Source organism: Cornus florida, unplaced genomic scaffold (assembly GCF_030987335.1).
Source record: "Cornus florida cultivar Cherokee Brave unplaced genomic scaffold, ASM3098733v1 CherokeeBrave_3.0.0_Hap2_Chr05, whole genome shotgun sequence".
Lineage (NCBI taxonomy): Eukaryota > Viridiplantae > Streptophyta > Magnoliopsida > Cornales > Cornaceae > Cornus > Cornus florida.
In genome coordinates, this window is record NW_026775575.1 from 32,024,760 (window position 1) to 32,047,155 (window position 22,396).

General features: G+C 36.8%; 1 protein-coding gene across 1 annotated transcript; it reads left to right on the plus strand.

Moving 5' to 3' along the window:
- The first annotated feature begins 3,584 nt into the window (after positions 1–3,584).
- On the plus strand, positions 3,585–4,706 carry LOC132310096 (pectinesterase inhibitor 6). Its single transcript, XM_059808325.1, has one exon. It carries the CDS (start codon positions 3,677–3,679, stop codon positions 4,256–4,258), a length of 582 nt encoding a protein of 193 aa, XP_059664308.1. The 5' UTR covers positions 3,585–3,676; the 3' UTR covers positions 4,259–4,706.
- The last annotated feature ends 17,690 nt before the right edge of the window (positions 4,707–22,396 follow it).

The window sequence follows — 22,396 nt, forward strand, 5'->3', positions numbered from 1 at the left end:
GGTGGTGGAGCCTCCTCTGGAACAATGTCAAGGTTTTTGACATGTTGAGTTTTCACGTTCGCCGGTGTTGCAGGATTAGTTTTCACCACATCTTGCTGAAGTTTGAATGACGCCATCGCCTGGGACTTGCTACGTGTCACAGGGCCCGTCAAGGGACTTCCATCACTTAATTTGGTCTTCGTGCCACTTTTCATGGTGGCTTTAGCGTCGACCTTTGCAATAGCGATGTTCTTTTGGGCTTTCTTGTCTGTCTGAATCTTAGGGGGAGCCATAGAATCTGATAGAGAAGAAACTTGATGGTAGGAGAAAGAGATGAGAGGCAAAGGTGGTCCCACTGGGCGTGCCACAAATTTGTACACACAAATTTTGTAAGTCTGCAATAGAAACAAAATATGGAGCAAAATAATAATTTTATTAATTTATGAATGTGGAGTACAGTCCTTTGTAATATCTTTTACAAAAAAAGAATGGTCCTCTGATTCGATCTCCTTGTTTTTGGTTGGTTGGATCCAAGGGCTGCACGAGCTTGTTCTTGAATCACTGTGGAATTTGATGAAGAACGGCATGTTGTTGGATGTGCTTGATGTTCTTCGCTTTTGGGTTTCGATTCTGAATTTGTGTCTGAATTCTGAGTCTCTGAAGTTCTGAATTCTGAATTTGTGTCTGAATTTGTAGACTTCTGAATTCTGAATCCTCTCCCCTTTTTTTCTTCCTCCAAGCCTCTATTTATAGGCTTCTTGGATTAATAGGATGATGACACGTGTCATCTCCTGGTAAGGATAAAACTATAACTGGGTCGGGCCGGTTATATTGTAATAATTATCCTTAAAGATAATTATTCAAAATATATTTTATTAGGAATAATTATCATTTCATTTAATTATCTGGGCTGGGCTAATTAAATAATTTAAGTGGACCAAGCCTGGTAAATTAAATAATTTATTTAAACATTAGGCCTATATTTAATGGGTCCATTCGTTAAAACTAAAGCCCACTAAATTTTAGTGTCTACACCTGTGACCTGAAAAATATTAAAATGATGGGGTGAACATAAAGCTCATTAGGAAGCGCCTAAGACACACCTCTTATGAGCCTGTGAATCCATACAATGAATAGGATACGAGAGAACGGAATCATATCTCGGGGAAAACAAGCAAAACAACGATAATATCAATAGATACATACGCAAGTCGTCCAATCACCAAGTGTGCAATGTATGTCAATGAAATGCCATGTCATGCAATGTTGCTCTCCATTTCCGAAACACTACTGTTTCACCTTCCAAACTGTTAGTGTAATCCGACCCAAGGCACCTCCAAGGCGTCACGAAAGGAGGATTGGCTAACAATCCACGACCACAAAGCACCTCTATGGCGTCGTATCCGGCCTAGTTAGCTCAACCACGCTAGGGTCTCTTCCTAGTCCTCTCTACACCACACTAACACCATGGACCACAAGGCACCTCCTAGGTGCCCGATTTTAGCAAACACTTTTCAAAAACTTTTTTCAAAAATAATTTCATTTGTTTTTAGAACAAACTTTTCCTTTTACTTTCCCAATGTCAATACATGAATTATATAATTTCTTCAATGCTATGAAAATATAGAAATTTCATATATATCATTCACATCATTTAAGCATATTTAAAACATGAATTTCCACATAATATCGCATTCTCATATTTCTAAATCATGGCATTTTACATACTTTCAATTCGCAAATCCAACAATTAAATTCTACACATTCCATCAACGTCATATTCACATTTTGAGAAGAAATTCTAAACATTTATTTCCACAACTAATAATCTCAAATTTACATAGCAATTGGCAAATATTTTACATACAACTTGTTATTATTGAGCATGATTTTTATCACAATGAATTAACTAAGTTCATAGGCTCAATTAACACACTACATCACTTATCATCATGAACACAACTAAATATAATCACCATATTCAAAATAACTAAAACTAAGCATGCTTATGACCAACATTAGAAAGGAAAATTCACAAAGAATAGAAGAAATTCTGAATTAGAACACTCTTACCTCAAATGAGAGAAAAACCCCCAATTTATGCCTAATTTTCGAAATCCCTAAGGGTGGCCAAATGGTGCCAGACTCTGATCAAATTGAAGGTCTCAACGAACTCTCCAACTTACCGGAAACGACATAAACAAACTCTCAATGGTTGGAGAGAAATAAAAGCTTGAAGCTTTGTAGAAAAAGAAAATAAAAATGAAAAGAAAAGAGGGAGAGAGGAACCCATGATTCTAGAGAAGAAAAATGAATGAGAAGGTGATATGTGGTGATACAAATGGCCTTAGTGTCATTTGGGACCCATGCACTAAATAAAAATCTTTTAACTTAAATTTTCCACCACAAAACTTATATGTGTAAACTAACTATGTTACATCCACATTTAAACGTTTAAACAATAAATTTATGGACAAAATAATTATGCATGAAATGCCATGGACCCGAGACGCCACCCCCGTACACAATAATTCCGGTAGTTGGTCCCACCCGAGACTTGCCAGCCCGAAAAATGAAAAAATGCCGAAATGATAACCATTACATTTTCAATAGTTCTGAACTCAATGGAATGCGCCAACCAACTCTAATTTAGACACAACCGGCACACTCCATGGTGTCCGGTACGCAAAACGAGAAAAGATAAAAATTCTCTCGAAAAAATAAAAAAATTCCAAAAAATAAAAAATGGGGAAAAACAGAAACATCACAAAAATGCTTTATTATTACTTTACTCCGTATTAATGAAATTCAAGTTCAATTGCCAATTATTCTGTTTGCTTTGTGAATATCTATTTATATTTCCAAACTTATATTATGTTTAAAATCGTACTTCCTCTGTCCCACTTTAATTGTCACCGAGTCGAAGGTGACAATTAAAGTGGGACGAAGATAGTAATGTTTTTATTTATTTATTTATTTATTTTAGTTGTGACTGGTTTAATAGTAATATTGTTTCATTGTAATTTAAAATAAAGAATCACATGAATAGCTAAGACCGCCTACACATAGACTACCTATAACCATTCCGTCCATTCCATGAGAGGGAGGCCGTCACAGTCTAAGTGTCGCTATTAAGACTTCAATTTGAACGGAAAGAGTATTTATTAATTTATTTTTGGTTTGCACGACTTCAGACAATAAGGCAGCTAGAAAAGCTATGCCTGTCAATCGAGTAGATGATTTTAAATTATTAGAACGTATCATTAGACTTTCTGATAAAAAGTGACACTTCACTTTTTCGCTTTTCTCTTTTCTAGAAGATCAGTCCCATCTCTTATAACCATTTTGTGACCATTTTCAAATCCAATTGCAATAACTTTAATTACTCAAACTCTGATCTATATGGAAGAATCCCAATAGATCTCCTCCTCCCCCTAGGTAGTTCATGAGAAACTCACCTGCCCATTCACATGATCATCAATGTCCCCTCCTCTTTATTGCACTCACCACCCTCTTGCTTTCCTAACAAACTCCTCCAAAAAAGCTTCCATCCTTTGCCAACTCATCCAAAACCACTTTTCTTTAAAAGGGTTTCCCAATGGAACTCTTCACTTCAATATACACATAGAAGACGATCTCCTGCTTCAATATTTCTCAGTCCATATTATTTAATTTCTTCTTTTAAAATCCGTAAAAAATGGCACGTGTCATCGCCGCATTGGTGATGGTACTAGTGGCATGGCTAGCACATTTGTGTTCATTGGCATATGGGGACAGTTATGTTAGAAATGCATGCAGTGTGACTCAGTATCCTGATCTTTGCATGCATTCTCTATCTTCATTTTCGAGCACGGCCAAGGACAGCCCTACCAAGTGGGCTCGGGCCGGGGTTTCGGTAACCATCAATGAGGCTAAGAGGGTTGCTCGGTACTTGGTGAAGTTGAAGAAAGGTGGGACTATTACAGGAGGAAGAAACCGAGGTGCTCTTTCGGACTGCATCGAGTGCTTGCAGGACACAGTGGACAATCTTCATAGGTCACTTGGTGTGCTGAGGAAGCTCAACGGGCAGACTTTTGGATCTCAGATGGGTGATGTCACTACTTGGGTGAGTGCTGCTCTTACTGATGAAGATACTTGTTTGGATGGGTTTGATGGGCAAAGGGGAAAGAAAGCTAACTTGGTGAGAAATAGGGTTTCAAAGATTAGCTGTATCACCAGTAATGCATTGGCTCTTGTTAACAAACTGGCAACTTCTGGCCCAGAAACCCTAGATAATTGATCCATAGATGTTGAAGGGATTTTGTCACATGTAAGCACATAATATATATATATATATAGGAATGTATGTATGTATGTATGCGTGTAAAACTAGATTGGGAAGTTTGATTCACGAACTGTTTAGTTAATTAGTAATCTTATAAGAGAATTGCCTACGCCTAGATGACCAGTTGGATGCTGATTGAAGTGCATCGATGATGGAAGCGTCTCAGCATGACGTAATAAAGCCCACTCAAGCTTGAAAAAGATCTAAAATCTTCAATGTTTAATTAGTGGTCTCAACTGTTACTACAATTAGTTTTATGTATAACTATGGCATCAATCTTGTATGACAAATAAGCTATCCTCTCTTTGACAGCCAGGTGGTGATGTTATTGGGAGTGCTCTATATCTCATTTCAAAAGTAATTTATCAAAACACCACCAAATGTTGTCAAAAGTAATTTATCAAAACACCACCAAATGTTGTAATTTAGGCCCGTTTGACAATTACAATTGCTTTATGTTTTTGCTTTGATCTGAAGTAGAAGTAATTTTTCTACTTTTAAAGTGTGTTCAACACTATTTAGAAGCTTGTTTAGTAACGTAAATTTGTTACAAAATTTTTAGATGCAAAAATATGAAAGCATGTTTGATAAAAAGTGTTGCAAATTTGAAAATTTGAATGGTTAGTTAAAAATGTTATTTTAAAAAAGAAAAAAATATATATGATCAGTGCTTTGCTACAGTGCGGAAGCACACAAAAGCATCATTTTGATGCTTCCGATTTTGGCCTTAATTTTGAAAGCACTTCGGTACTATTCAAAAGCACAGCAAATATTACCAAATATATTTCGTGCTTTTACTTCGCTACGGTATACTAGTAAAAGCAAAAGCACTAGTCAAACAGGCCCTAGTGATGCTACTTCATTTTTTAAATGAAAGGTCAAGTAAGATTATTGTATGCCCTTCACAGTAACTGTTTGGATTTTAACTGACATTTTATGTCAATGAAATTGTGATTAAATGTTTTTACATATATATATGGTGAATAATATGTATTGATCAATTTATAAGGTGGGTTGGTTTCTTATGATTATACGAGTTGATTCATGTTTATGATGGGTGTTCATATGTGGTTCTAAATGATCATTTTATTTATTTTATTCGGTAATGAAAGATGGACTCTCTAATAATAAAGCAGAAAATGAAACATTCTTGTGTAATAACCCGATCATTTTCCTTCCTTTGCTTTTTTCAGAATTTTACGGATAAATTTTTTTCGTTGACTTTTCTTTTCCTAGTTCGGTTTCTCATCACTTAGTGTCATCTCGAGTGCTTGAAAATGATTTTTGAGACTCTTTCCTTTGAATTGACAACTTCCTTAAAGAATCGCGTCATTTTCACATTTTTTTTTTTTTTGATACTATGCACCTTTCATCTTTTTCCCCATTTGTCACTTTGTTGGCAAAACCTCACTTTTCATATTCAGAGTTGAGTTTTGACCTCATGAGTTTTCATTATAATTGTTTTCCTCGAAACGCGTAACTTTACTTTTTGATAAAAGCTCGCCGGTTGTTACTTTCTCCCGTAGGGGCGTGGATGAAAGGATTCTTCAGAAACATTGATGTTTCTTGGAGTATTTTTTTTAAATATCTTTTGAAGATATTTATTTCAGGGGCTTTTAAGAAAATATCTTTTGAAAGATATTTTCATTCTGGGCAGTTTTGCAATTACCCTTTCTTGAAGGAGCCATTGTGCAATTAACGAAAGTTATTACAAAATGCCTCATTTTGAGCTTAGATCCTCGTACAAGATTCATTTTCACTTTTCGTCGAGTCATGTACCCTTAGAATTTTCTGCCGGACGTTTTTCTCAGTTTTAGGGTTTTCGGCCCAAGTTAGTGTCGAACTTGTTCGGGGCATATCTTCCTGTACGAGACTCGGTTTTCGACTCCGTTTCTTCCGTTATCCAATTTTTTTCATTTTGGTTCTTTTTCGTTCACGATGTTTTACCGTTTAAGCACGTCTGCTCAAATTTCACTTTTCCGGACCCAACGGGACCCGTTCGGGGCACTTTTAGGGTTTTTCTATAAATAGGGGGTTGGTAAATAAAAAATGACATTTTTCTCATCTTCCTCCCCTCTTGGTCTGCAGCCATGGCAGCCCAAGGGGCTGCCACCCTTCTTCCTTCTTTTCTGGTCACTTCCCTCTTGAAAAATGCTGTAATGCTTTAGTGTTTATCGTAAGCCTTGGCGAGGCGGTCTTTTCCCTCTTATTAGAAGCCGATTTTGACCATTTTTTAGTTTGGATTTGGATTTTGGTGGTACCTCAAGGGTGATTGTTGCTTCCCTCGTTGTCCCCGACAAAACCCCGAAGTATCATAGGATTCGGAGCGGTTCCGTTTTGGTGGGGATTTGAGATTTCATCTCAAAGTGAGGTAAGGGATGTCTTAGGCTTATATAATTGTTGTATTGATTATTTTATAAACTTATACAACTTGTATGCATGCCTATGTATTTTATCTGGAATTTAATGTAATTATTTTCTTTGTGTAAGATTTAATTCTCATGGTTGTATATAACTTGAAATTAAATTGTGGCATACTATTAAATTAAGCCTTGATATGTTCATTAACATATTTTAGATTGGGAGTATTTGAATAAGTATTGAAATTTTTATTTAATATTTCACTTGTATGAAAATTTAATTCACATGGTTGTAACTAGTATAAAATCAACTTGTAATGTGATATTAAATTAGGCATTGGTACGTTCTTTAACATATGTGAATTTGAGAATATTCTTAATTGTTTTAAAATCTAGAGAAAATTAATTAATTAGGTTAATTAATTTTATTTTAAGTGATCTACTCGCTTAATTGGATTTTTAATTTGATATTATTAATGAGTTTGGCATGTCCTATCATATACATCAAATGGAGAATATTTGAATAAATTTTGAGGCTTTTATTTAATTATTTTCTTTGTATAGAATTTAATTCACATGGTTGTATCTAGTGTAGAATGAACTTGTAATGTGATATTAAACTAGGCCTTGCCATGACCTTCAACCTATATTATTTTTAAAATATTTGGAGTTTCTTGGTAATCTTGAGAATTTAATTATTTAATTTAATTAAATTTCATTTATATGCTTCCATTGAGGTAATTAGACATTGTTGTTGTTTTCATGCTTAGTTTATAAATTTTGAACTTGTTGTATGATTATATTATAGTATTCAATGAGTAGAAGTTATAGTTTAACTTGCTTATATACACAATATACATTTGACATGTCGTATGTCATTGTAGCTTGAAGATATAGGACGAATATTGTTTGTTTTACATGACTTGTTTGCGCATGGTAGTTGACTAAGTGTATTGTGTATATATATTATACCTTGATGCACAACTTGTTGATTTTAGGAAAGCTTGCACGGACATTAGAATATGTTACGGCTAGGGCATGGCTCTAGTACAGGGGATGAGAGCTCCCCCTACAACATATAGTGCGCACTGGGTGGTACCCTAAGGGCTAGTAACCCAAAAACACCAATATAACGGTTTTATTCCGGGTTTAGTGCGCACTAGGTAGCACCTTGAGGGCTAGTAACCCGACAGCTAGTAACCCGAGATCACTTGCTTGGTCATTGAGACCATATGTCCTTACCTTTCCGCCACTACTTGATTTCGCATTCAATTCCAAGTTGTTTAATATGGATTATTTATAACTTGTGACATGGTGTTTGACATTTCAATTTGGTATAGTATACATGTGCTTAGTATACTTGTATGCATTGCTTTTCAATACAAGATAATAGCACTAAATTGTTATAACTTGTTGTTTCCGCATTTTAGATTTCAAGATGTTAACTTTGATAATCTATGCCTTGACGTTGTATTAGAAGTTCTACTTTTACTAAATTGTAATATTTAGTTGTTTACGCACTTTAGGTTTCAAATGGATAATTTTGCTAATCTTTATTTTGATGCGTTGTTTTAGAAGTTCTAATGTTAGTTAAAATTGCATTGATATGTAATTTGGGTTTTAATTGTTTAATGTAGCCTATGATGATTTCTTAGACTCACTTGGAACATTGACGTTAGGTGGCATGAACTGTTTTAGTTGTTTTCGCATTTTAGGTTCTAGGTTGATAACTTTGAATACCTATATCTTATTGTGTCGCACCATATGCCCCTATGTTGTTTACTTGCATAAATATTGTAGTTTATAGTAAGAATGTTTTAAAGTAGCTTAAGATGATTCTTGAGTCTCACTTTTGACCTAGACGTTAGGTGGCAAGAACCTTATGAATTGTTTCACATTAATTTGATAAACTTGTAAGAAGTTAGGTCTATGTATGCTCATTCCCTATGAGTAATACAGGTTACTCATCCCTCGTTGAATGCGACCTGTTTCAGGCAAGAAGACGTGGTTTTGGGATGCACAATATCCCTTGGATGTTTTTTGTAGACTTAAAGTATTTAATTCATGCAAATGTTAGTATGAAATGTTATTTTTAATTTAAAATGTCAAAAATTATATATTTAGTTCTAAATATGTAATGAGCACTTAAGTGCACCATTTGGGATGTATTTGACATGTATGTAATGAGGCCATAGGCCAAGGACATTTAATTTGTATTCTAAGTACTTTTATTTCTAAGTGATTTTGCTGAAAAATAGAAAAATGACATGTATTAACTTCACTACATTTGCATGGGGTGTGGGAAGTGCGCTTTAGCACTTCCATGGGGTCTGTTCATTTATGCATGAGGTGTGGCCAAGGGCTAAATGGTCTTTTGAAACCATTTTATAATTTTAAGTTTCAATTTTCCCTTTTAAAGTCCATTTTAAGCAAAATTGAGTCTTGATAGGTCAAATTTTGCATCGGGCATTTATGGGGTGCATGGACCATTCCCGCATGCTTAAAATCACTTAATACGTTTGCGTGCACAATCGTTTTAGCCCAGAAATCCATTTAGGGTCAAATGAGCACTTGGTGCAATATTGCATTTTTATCGTTTTTGACCTAAACCGATCTAGGGGCATTCTGGGAAATTTATAGTGCATTTTAAAATTTTCTTTTGATATGGCAGGTAGAAAACTTGATTTTAAGGGGGGTTTCTTCTTTGTGTTTTCACAAAAAAATTCGTTTAAGGGTCCAAATTTGCCCTTAGTTCTAGAAAATCTGAAAAAATGTTGCTGCCAAGCAGGTGCCATGTGCGCACAGCCCGCGGGGCACACCTTTCCACACATGCACCGCGCGTACCTTCCCGCGTATGCTCGCGGATCAGCATGTGTGGTGCGCACCTTTCCCCACGCGCGCGCGGCACTCATCCTTGCGCGTGCGCGGTGGGCTTCCGCGCGCACATGGGGTGCCTTGGTTCCCCCTTGCTTGGCCGCCTTGACTCCATTTTCATTTTTATTATTTCTTCTTCATCCGGACTCCAATTTAGGCTATTTTTTTGTCTAACTTAACTAATATTTCATCGTCTATCCAATGATGTGCTCGGTTGTACTTGGATCTTTTCAAAAATTACCATTTTTCCCGTGGGGGCTAAACTTGTTCGGTTTTCTTTTTAAATTGCTTCTGTTTGTTTTCTTTTGGGTTCTGTGACTTTATGGGAAGTCATGAATGTGTCTTGGGAATGATGTACATTTCCAGGGATGTCGCTTCCATGTAAAAAGAATATTCTGCCCTTGGGGGCTTATTTGGTCTTTTTCTGATCTTTTCTTCCGCGTTAGTTCTTTTTGAGTTCCGTGGCTTCAAGGAAGGTCACCTTGGTGTCCTAGGGATATTGTATATCCCTAGAGACCTTATTTATGTTTTCACTTTTGCATTTTGAATCCGGTATCGGGTTAAACTATGGTTCATCACAGGATGCACTTGCTTGAAAAACCAGGGTCGTCACATTTTGGTTAGACTCTGATTGGCCAAAGAATTGTAGGTAAGAAACTTATATGTTTTTAGTGACTCTTAATTGGTTATCCAATAGGTAGTGGGAGACTACGTGGCCAAGGGAGAACACATGGATTCCTACCTATTGACAGTAAAAAGAGAGACATAAGGGTTCAGTCAGATCAAGTTTGATCAGGTTCCGAGAGAAGAGAACTGGAAGGCCAATTTGCTAGCATTCGCAACTTCAAATTCAAGGGACATTCTCACAAGGGTTGTACCAATGGATACTTTAGACACCCTTCAATATTGACGCCTAAATAGGTATTAGTAATCCCATATAAACCCAGCTGGATTGCTCTAATCATGTCCTATATCAAGGATGGCATCCTATCAGATCAAAAGAATGAGGCCAAAAAGATCATAATGAAAGCAGCTAAGTATGCAATTGCCTTTGGGCAGCTGGCGTTGCTCTTAACCAAGTGCTCAAAAAGATGTAAAAAGTGTGAGTATGTGAAGTGGCCACCACATTTAAAATTTATAAAAACCACTTAACATTATACTATGTAGTATGAGTGAAAAGGGATCATCCCAAGAGATTTGCAAGGTATTACGGAATCAAATTCGGGTTAGTAGGTCGAATGATCAAAGAAAGGTTGGGTTGGTTGAATTAAGCTACAATTCAATTAAAAACATACAAAGAAGACAAGCTAAAAATATTAGGGTGTAGAGAATGAGAGAGAGGTCTTGGGGCATAGAGTTCACCACTAAGCTTCACCTTTCTAAACATTTAGCATTTGCCAATTTAGGGGGATTCCATATTGTAAAAAAATGAGTGTGCCATCAATTGAAATAATAAGCACGGATGACAAAATAAGCATACATTGTCTAATCAAGCTAATGAGTAGTACAACCTATCAAATTAAGCCATTAATTATTCAATAAACCCACAATTGATGCACATAAAAATATATATATATATATATATTCTGCAAAATGTACTACTTACAATCATAAGCATGGATCATCAAGTAACAAGAATGGATTGTCTACCTATCTAGAGATTTAAAGCAATTACACTACAATTATACTAATAACACGAAAATTAAACTAATTAAATGAAAAAGGTAGCACAATTCATCAAGAAATAAACATAATCCATCAAATAAATCACAAGAGTAACCAATTAAGTACCATGCCTTGACCATTAGTAGATCTACAATTCCAACACACATAGACATGCACTAAACTCATAAAATCTAGTGTAAGCACATGACCATTCTTCTAACATATATAGACATATGAATAGAATTAAATGATCAATTAGAAGAATTAATCCATACAAATCATGTAGAAACTCAAGATTTGTATATAATCATAGGTTAAAACATTATTTACAACATAAATCCCCAAAAATTACAAAGTACTAAAGTTTAGGAGGCAAGCCTAGGGGCTATCTCTAGCCCTAAGAGAAGGATTTAGCCACTCATGGTTGTTGTCATCCAACCCTCAAGGGCTTTCTTTAATGTAGGCACCATCTTCTTCCTCTTGCTTTGGTCTCCAAAAACCCCTATTCTAGAGAGAGAAAATTATCTAAGAACTATATTCTTTTTAGCTAAAGTTGGGAATAAAAGTTGGAACCCTAATAAAATGATACAATTTCATTTAAATACAAGCCTCTTTGAGTAGGCAACAAGTCAGAAAATAGGCTTTTGATTGGTCTAATCCCGCAGCTACAAAAGTTGGTGGAGTTCGAGCGCGCTCGGGAATAAAACAGTTCACTGCTAGTAGGATCTTCGATCAATCGAAGATGGCTTCAATGGATCGAAGATAACTTCGATCGATCGAAGTTGACGTGGCATGAAAATATCTCCTTGGCCTTATCCAGATTGCTAAGCTGGCGCTGACGTGTCACTTCGATGGATCGAGAATCTTGTCGATCGATCAAGAACTCCTTTGATCGATCGAAGACTGTCCAGTGCAATTTTATGACTTTTTTTGGATTTTCTTCTTGACTCTAAAAAGGACCTAATGGGCTCTTTTTAGCCTGTTGGAACCTTATTTACCTGAAATAGATAAAAACACAATTAGAACTAAAACGAGAAAGTAAGATTGATGAATGGACTAAAATACCCTAGCTTAGGTGTTAAAATATGCAATATTTGAGCACTTATCAGCAGCTATGCAGAAGATCATTTTCAGGACCCTACCTGAGATACCTAACCCCTTCTGTGGTGAATGAAGTCCTCCAAATGATCCACATTGGAATTTGCGGTAATCACACCAGAGTCTGATCGTTAGCCCACAAAGCTCTGACTCTAGACTATTTTTGGCCCCACATGTCCAGGGATGCAGAAAAATTCTCTAGAAGATGCGACAAATGTCAAAAGTTCAGGCCACTTATCTATCAGCCACCAGAAGACTTGCATGTCATTGCTAACCCGTGGCCGTTTGTGCAATGGGGGATGGATGTTGTAGGACCACTGCCACCCGCTCGGTCACAGAACAAATACATTTGTTGGCCACTGATTACTCTGCCAAATGGGTAGAAGTTGATCCTTAACCTTCTGTGACTCACACTCGGGTGACACTTTTCATACGGAACAATATAATCTGCCGATTTGGGGTCCCTCAATCTATCGTAATGGACAATGGGACAAATCTAGACAACCAGCATGTCAAGAAACTTCTTGATGAGTACGGGATTAACTATAAATTAGCAACCGTGAGCCACCCACAGGGGAACGATCTAGTAGAAATCACAAACAGAATGATTTTTGATTGTATAAAAAAGAAACTAGATAAAGAAAAAGGGAATTGGCTTGACGAGCTTCCAAAAGTGCCATGGGCATATCGGATGACCCTAAGAAGACCAACCAGAGAAAGCCCATTCGCCATGGCGTATGGATCTGAAGCTGTCATCCCCACTGAACACATGGTCCCAACAATCAAAAGCATTAATTGGGATAGCTCTATGAACGATCAACTACTTGAACAAATCCTTGATCTTATAGATGAAAAGAAGGAAGCGACAACGATTAGGTTAGCCTCATACCAGCAAACCTTGGTGCACGGTCACAACCAAAAGGTGAAGCATAGGGCCTTTGTTCTAGGAAAGATGGTCGTAATAGAGTAGTGGGACTAGTACCAAAAATGGAACCTCATTGGGAAGGCCCCTATCGAGTGGCAAAAGTTATGGGCAAATGAGCATACAGACTTGAGACACTGCAGGAAAAGCAAATGGGCAAGCCATGGAATATATATAACATACCTCAAGAGGTACTTCCACTAAAAGAGATAAGCTTTAAGGTAGACCTTTTTCTTTTTCATTCTTGACGGTCTTTCTTTATTGAGAAGGGGCATAATCCCCTCAAATTTCATCCCGTTGAATGAATCAAAATTAATCACTTTGTTCCATATTTCTCCAAAATTAGTCGCTTAAATTTTCAAGTGAAATAGTGGCAAGTGGCACAAGAGCCGATCGCCAAATACTTAGAATTTTTTTGAAAACAAAAAAAAAAAAAGCAGCAAGAGACCTTAAGAGCTAATCGCTAATTACTTGTTTAAATTTTCAAGTGAAATAAGGGCAAGTGGTACCAAGAGCCGATCGCCAAACACTTCAATTTTATTTTATTTTATTTATTTATTTTTTAAAGCGTCAAGAGGCCCCAATAGCCGATCACCAATTACTTGTTTAAATTTTCAAGTGAAATAGTGCCAAATGCCACCAAGAGCCGATCGCCAAACACTTGAAAAATTTTAAAAGAAAAAAACGGTAAGAGGCCCCAAGAGTCGATCGCCAATTACTTGTTTAAAAGTGAAATAGTGGCAAGTGGCACCAAGAGCTGATCACCAAAAACTTAGAAAATTTTAAAAGAATAAAAGCAGCAAGAGGCGCCAAGAGCCGATCACCAATTACTTGTTTATATTTTCAAGTAAAATAGTAGCAAGTGGCACCAAGAGCCAATCACCAAATACTTAGAAATTTTTTTTTATTTAAAAGAAAGGTGGCAAGAGGCCCTAAGAGAGGATCGCCAACTTCTTGTTTAAATTTTCAAGTGAAATAGTGGTAAGTGGCACCAAGAGCTGATCGCCAAACACTTAGAAAATTTTAAAAGAAAAAAAGTGGCAAAAGGCCCTAAGTACCTGACATCCTTCATTCATTCAAACGTGAAACAAACACAGTGGGGAGAAGCAGAACTTTTATATTTATGCTAGAAAAAATTCATTACATTAAAAGTTTTCTTGCATAAAGGAAATTACAAAATATGAAAAATAAACAAAGTCCTTATTCTTGGCTATCTGTGTGAGGAGTGGGGGAGTCAAGGGTTATGGGATTCTCTTCAGTAGCCGCAGCAACCAAAGCCACTATCAGATCGGTAATCCCCTCGACAGAAACCTTTTGGTTTGAGTAGTTAAGTTAGAGTGCTCAGTAGGGGTAACCACCGGTAGTGCAGGAGGAGGAGGAAAAAGTTATGCCAAAGCTACGACGCAGTCTTCAAAGACCCCCTTCGGTGGACCTTCTTCTAGGTCCACATAGGAATTTGGGGGATCAATTGAGAGTTTGGCATCACAATCATCAAGAATGGCAAAGGCCCTTTGAGGTGCTTTAGGTAAAGTGTAGTTAAAAAAACCCTCCTTGTAACCCTTGGCGTACCTCTGGGTAGTCGAACAAGAGAAGCGGTTAACTATCGATTCAATCCCGCTAGGAATCCGACCAAGGAAATTAGTCAAGTGAACCCATTTGGCATTAACAACCTTCAGCTTCTTCTTAGCCTCAAGCCTCACCACTTTCTCAACTTCTAGGGCCCTGATTGCCTCACCCTTTCTCCCTTAAAGCTTTATCACGATGGGCCTTAGCTTTGCTCAAGTCAATGGAGAACTTGAGGTTTGTTTTGTTCAGAGAAAGGATCTGGCGGTCCCTAGACTCAATGGCTAGTTGAATGGTCGTCATCCCAAATACTGTCTGTGTAACCAACATTCCGTGCCATGTATATATATATATGTGTGTGTGTGTGTGTGTGTGTGTGTGTGTGTGTGTGTGTGTGTGTGTGTTTCATTTAATAGAAGAGTATGATAGAATGAGAGGGGCAGAATACCTCCATGGTACTGGTTGGGAAGCGAGTCAACAGCTGTTGCCTGTTCAGCTTATCCTGTATCTACCAATCCTTTGGAGTCCATAGATTATTGTAGTAAGGTAGGGAAATGGCCTCATTCCTGAACATTGTGTCAACAAGAGTCACCATGACATCATTGCCCTGCTTATCTGGTTTAAAGAACTTGGGACTCCAAGCATAGACAGGCATGTCAAGCCCTTTAGGGCCAGTTGTTTAAACCTGATTAGGTGTACCAGAACTAGAGGCAGAACTGGTGGATCAGAGCCTTCTTCTGGGGGCACCCTCCCCTTGGTTAGCAACAAGTCTCTTCCCAAGAGATGTGTCCTGCGCTGAGGATTGAACCTTCTAAGGCTGTTGCACCCTAGCCTTCTAATGGGTCTGGGCACTTTGGTTGGCTTAGGTATCAGCCGGGTGCTTGCCAAAAGAGGGGAGCTGAAGATGGGCCATGTGTGCAGCCTAAAAAACAATGCTCCTAAGCCGTTCAGAAGTTAATAATTGAGGATTAGATGGAATGTTATTCAACATGTTCTGCCTCAAATATCTGAGTCTACTCGCACAGATTGAGAAGTCAATAAGCTCAAAAGGAACGTCCAGAAACTGGCAAATGAACTTGCAGAAGTAAGGGAGACAAGTTTCACATACGCATTCGTATTTATGTTTTTTTATAAAAGGGGTATGGAGAAATGACACATTTACCAAACTCGGTGGGGATTATGGCGGAATCGGCTATCTTCCAGTTTTCCCCAACCATTACCATCTCATTCCTCCAACCCTTCTAAGAATCAGGGTTACCCCTGTAAAATGAGTGGCCTGGGATTAGGAAAAAATGGCAACGAAAGTCGTATCCCAAAGAACACCCAGTATAGCGAGTTTTTGTGACTTTATTGTAAAAAAACAAATCAATGATGGTGAGATCTAACTCACGACTATGGTTCAAATCCAAAAGGATAGAGACAACCCTAAAGAAATTTGGGTTAACTTGAAGTGGAGAGAGATTCAATTTGTTCAGTACCAGATGGTACAAAGGGTGCAAAGGAAACCTTTGCACCTTTAGACGAGAAGCGGAGAAAATCATCTCACCCACGGCAACACCTTCTCCGATCTCATAGTTAGCATCATTTAGGTAAAGGTTGACTCAAACATCAGTAGGGACTTGACACCATTCACGCAAAATGTCTATGTTAACTAGCATGGCAAAAGATTAAGAAGAAAATGCAGCCAAGGAAGTAGATTGAGATGAGAAAGACCACTAACCTTACTGCAAAAGGATGAAATCATACCGGAGAACTTGCTGAGAAGAGGAGGTCACTGGAGACAAGAGAATAATGATTGATGGATTGATGTGGGTCTTCAGTCAAACATATGTACGAAAGTGGCAGAAAAGAAGAGTGAAAAGAAAGGAAAGGTATATAAAAACAAATGAGAGGCCATAATCAAGAAACTAAATAACCAAAGCATTAATGAATGCACGAGGCACATACGCCAAACCGGGTACCTCGTGGGCACAACTTTGCTATGATTGCACAATAGACCTTGGGTATATACAACTGCCCCACACTTATAAGGGACAGCTGTAGGAGCAAGATGAAACGGCAGATTAACCCTTGCCCAATAATATGCAGCCCATTCAAATCCAGTAACAGGCCCGACATCGCTAGCCAGCCCGAATGGAAACCAAGCCTCAGAGAAAACCGTCCAAGCCCATGATAGTAATGTAAAGAATTAGGCCCAGACATGTTTAGGCCAATGAAGCCCAAGACGTGGAGATCAAGTAAGGTAATTAGGGTAAGCAATGGGGGATATAAATAAAAAGGGAGAAAAAAAAGAGAGGGGTTATTTTAAGGGGATAGTTTGTACCTACACCACCATTAGATTGATTTTAGTTACTCGCATTGCGGAGTTACATGTATTAAAGTTGATTTGAGTTATCTTCGAAGTGGTAAGGTTAAAGAAGTAATTTGGTTACCCAAGAAAGTCTTAATTTTCAGAATCAATATATTAATGTCGATGGACTTGTGGTCCATCCAGTGGATTGTTTTGAGTTTTGACAACAATTTGGAGTGATAGTGGATCAAATTTTGGATATTCTTGTATAGACCCACATAGAGGAAACCTCCAATCATGTAACTACAAGTTGTAACTAAAGAGCTGATTTTTCCAGAAGTAGATAGAACTAATGAAATGAAAGTCCTAGAAGAAACTCAAATTTTATTTACCAACAAAAAAAAAAAAAAATCAAAATTCTATATTTTTAACAAAAGAATGAAACTTAGTGTATTTTCTCATCTTTCGAAAAAGAAGGTCGAGGGTTCAAGTCTTCATAGGGATGAAAAAAAAAAACCACAATATAGAATTATAAGGTATGTTTGATTCAGTTTTTTACAAATAATTCTCAAGAATCAACAAGAATAAAAAAAATTATAAAAGAATTTTTTGTGAAAATGAACATTTTTTTAGATAAAAATTGAATTATGATGCTGGAATCTTGGTAGATACGGGGGGATATTTTAGTAACCTTAATTAACCATTATGCCCCTAGTGTACCCTCAGACTCATAAAATTTTGAGGCCTTTCCATATTAGAGGCCCTAGGCGAGTCGTCTATGCCCAGGGTCCCCTGGAGTCAAAGGACCCAAAGGTAAATTCGGTCACTTGAGTTAAAATAGTGGCATAGTTGAAAAAAATTGAAAAACTATAGGCTTCTAGAAATATAGTCCGAAAGATTTAGCTAGTGGTTTGGTTGGTTGTATCGCCTAGTGGTATATATAAATACGGAGATAACTGGTGGTTAGTTGTTGATGTAGGACATAATTCTGAACAGTGTGACAAGTCCATTTTTGACAAACCAATAATGTTTTTTTGGGTGAAAACAAAGCATTGAGAAAAACCCATTAGCTTAAGCTTGTAGGCCATGCTAGTTTTCAACTGAAAACCTTCGTTTAGGGCTCCGAAATCGCGTTGTTATTGTTTTTATACGAGGCTTGCAGATTATTTCAGGATTTTTGTTCGAGACCTTAACGAAATCGGAATACTTTGAGATTTTATATGTAGTAGTTTTATTTGATTAGGTTCTCTCTATTTTTCCAGAAGTTTTAGAGAGAATTCATATTTAGACTAGCTTATTTCTATGATTAGTTTCCTTGTGCTTTTAGTTTCCTTTTAGTGTTAAGTTTTCTCTATTATAAATATTCATGTATTACAAGAGCATAATATAACTTTTTTATCAATACTATTTCAGAATTAATTATGAATTTATCCCTTCATTTGCTGATTTAAAATACCTTACTTTGTGGATTCAAAGTACCTTACTTTAGAGCCTTGATTTACCCTAGGTCGGCTGATGATGATTGCTCATTTTGGTAGCACCCACTTACCAACTGATGTAGCGGAAGCGATAAATTTGTTCACTTGGAACGGGTTCCTTTGAATCCACAAAGTAGGGTACCTTGTGTTACCCAAGAATTGACTCTAGAGGGGGGGGGGGGGGTGAATAGAGTCAATGGCCAATTTTTGCAAATTATAGAAGTACCATTTCTAATCAATAGTATAACCAATTATGTAATAAACAAGATATGAAAGTAATCAATTTAGCATAACTGTAAAAGAGATAAGGGAAGAGAAATTACAAACAATAACACGGTGATTTTTGCGAGGTTCGGAAACTCCTACTCCTCGGCTCAAGATCCCTCTTGAGACTTCCCAAATTCCTTAGAGCTTCTCCTTAATGGTGGAGAGCAAACCTTCAATTGAAGCAATACCTTGCTTCTCTTTCTTGCTAGGAGAACACCCTTCTCCTAGGCTTCCTTTTGGGTCACACCAACCCTTTACAGTATCCTTACTAAGAGACCACCTCTCTTAGTTTTACATAGGCCACACCAGCCCTTACAATTTCTTTGCTAAGAGAAACTCTTCCTCCTAGGCTTACAACAGATTTGTAGATAGAATTTGTAGTACAAGAAATCCTCTCAAGAACTGATACAAATCAAACCTCACAATAGAGTATATATGAAATCAAGTGAAGCTCAAACTCTAAGTATGAAATGTATGAGAGATGATGAGGAAAAAATACAGAACAAAAGCTCTGATGAAATACTAGAACAAAAGTTCAGCAAAGGCTCACTAAATGCTCTCTGAAGTTCACTCTGATTCAACTATGGAAGCTTGTATATGAGACAAAGATCGATGTCTGAATAGAGGCTCGATGAGTGAGTATAACCAGAACAAAAGCTCTGTATAATGGTAGAGCCAAAAGCTTTCTTTGATGCACTTGAATGAATGTTCTTGAATGCTCTCTCAAGTAGTATATGAGTGAATGAGAGAGATGAGGAGAAGATGTCAGAACAAAAGCTCTTTTTGCAATGTGATTTAATGTCTCTTAAATGGTGTGTTTATTTGCAGACAAGCCCTCTGTATATATATAGAAATTCGTAGCTCAATATAGCTGTTAGAAGTGGTTAGAGGAATTAAATGCAGAAAAAATGCCGTTATAATTCAAAACCCTCAAAGGAGCCGGCTCTTTGCAAGAGTGGAGGCGGCTCAATTTCAAATGGAGGCGGCTCCATTAGAAAAGTGGAGCAGGCTCTTTTTCTGAAAAGGAGACGGCTCAATGGAAAAGTGGAGCCTTCTCTAGATTTTTAGAGCCTTCTCTACTTTCGTAGAGCCTTCTCTACTTTTTGGTAGAGCCCTCTCTAGTTTTTCATTGAGCCTTCTCTACTTTCCTGAGCCGTCTCTAATTTTGTAGAGCCTTCTCTAGTCTTTGAGAGAGCTGGCTCTATTTCTTATAGAGGCTGCTCTTGCTTCATGAAGGCTGCTGCTAAATTGGACAGAAAAAAGTGCATGACTTCAAATAGACATAACTCAGTCCATGAAACTCCAAATGAGGTGAAATTTGAGTCTAAATTTATTGTCTTGAAGTCAGCTATCTAAAGCCACCAGCCTTGCTCAAAAATTCCAACTATAGAAAAGTTATGGCTGTTTAAGTGCAACCTGGTCAGAATTTTCGCAGAGCAGAATCAGGTATTTTGTGAAGCTCATATATCAGTCATTTTTAATCCAATTTAGGTGAAATTTGAGTCTAAACTCAAGGGCTCGAAGTCAGCTTTCCAATTCCACTGGCCTTGTGTAAAAATTCCAACTACAAAAATAGTTATAGCAGTTTTAGTGCAAGCTGGTCTGAAATTTTCTAGGCTGAAAATAGCTTCTTTTGAGATATCCATCTTTCTAGCACCTAGGACTTTGATGAATGATTCAATTAAGTTCAAGGCCTGTTTCTAAGAGTCTAGGGACATATGAAGATGAAAAATTTCAAGTGCATTGTGTCCTAGAGTTATTTACCAAATTTTGGCACAAAGGCTTTAAAGATGAAAAATTAATTCAATGCCTTTTCCTTTTCTTTTTAGCGACCAAAATAAATATAATGATTAATGTGTATGGTCCTAGAATTTCTAGCTTAAGAAATGAGTTCTTTCAAAGCTTATCAAACTTGAACTAACTCTTTCTTAGCAAAGATTTCATATGACAATATATATATAAATGAAGTTCCTAGTCTATTGCAAATGGTCATAGGAGCATATGAATGATATATGATATGCATGGTCCTATAATTTTGAGCTTCAAAAAATATTCAAATATACTTTGACATTGAATCTTAAGCTCTCACCATCCTATCTACCCTTTTCTTCATTCTTTGACCATGATCGTTTAGGCTTGATGAAGACTTGCTTTCTTTCTTTGAAATGCTTTGTGTGATCTTTGAAGTCCAAGTTTTTCTTTCATTTCTTGCAACTTTGATACTTCCTTGAATCCATTGCTTGAATGTTTGTAATGCTTTGGAATGCTTGGAATGGATCTTCTAGCTCATCATTGAGGATTGAATGTTGATCAACTATATATCACTCAATTAAAACATTAGTACTTAAACATCATTAATGGTTTGTAATCATCAAAATATAAGATTGACCTTTAGATAAAATCCTTAGGCCAACACCTTGAATCCAAGAAGTTGAATAAAAATAGAAAAGCAATTAAAATATTATTGATAAAATTGATTGAATATTTTGATCTCTCTATTACATATATTTATAATGAAAGAAAACCTAACACTAGAAGGAGACTAAAAACATAAGGAAACTAATCCTAGAAATAAGTATAAAAATAAAATTTCTCAAAAAATTCTGAAAAAATAGAGAAACAAACATAATCAAATAAAACTACTAAATATAAAATCTCAGAGCATTTCGATTTCGTTAAGGTCTTGAACAAAAATCCCGAAATAACCCACAAGCCTCGTATAAAACAATAAAACGCAATTTTAAAACCCTAAACGAAGGTTTTCAGTCAAAAACCAGCATGGCCCGCAAGCTAAAGCTAATGGGTTTTCCTCAATGCATCGTTTCTAACCCAAAAAACATCACTAGTTTGTCAAAAATTGGCTTGTCAAACTATTCAGAATTATGTCCTACATCAGTTCGAGTTCGCGCTGATTATGTGTCTTGCAGCCAACCGAATATGGGTTATCTTCCTATTTATCAACGTAGGGCTCCAGCTAATGCGGATTATTCCGAGTTCGTATTCAATTACCGAGACAGACGCAACAATCGTGAATTTTAGGTAAAACTTTATCTACTTACTTTCCATTGAAGTACTATTATTGAATATGTCTTAGACTGGCTTGAAGAACTTGAAGAATTTTTCAGGTATTTTGATGTACCTGAAAGCATGCAAGTTCCACTTGTTGCCATCAAGCTTAAAGGATGGGCTTTAACTTGGTGAGAACAAACACTTATTCACCAAAGGAGGCAAGGAAAACAGACTGTGTGGTTTTGGTACACGATGAAAAGGTTAGTAATGGCTAATTTCCTACCACCAAATTATGAAGAGCTGATGTTTCAAAAATATCAGAATTGTCAGAAAAATAATCGATCTGTCAAAAAGCCTTTAGAAAAATTTTACAAAAAAGATAGTGGTATCAAAGAAGATCAAAATAATTTTGTTGATGCAACAAGTGATTTTATTGAGATTTTTCAAGAGCAAAATTATGTTGCTTCACCTATTATAGTTGAAAAAGATGAATGGTGTGATACCCCCGGATTTCCGAATGCGGGTTGGCCAGGCCCATGCCTGAATACCAGAGGATATAAAAAACAA

Bases quoted from the DNA above. Each gene is read 5' to 3' on its own strand.
- LOC132310096 (XM_059808325.1), top strand. From the start codon at position 3,677: ATGGCACGTGTCATCGCCGCATTGGTGATGGTACTAGTGGCATGGCTA.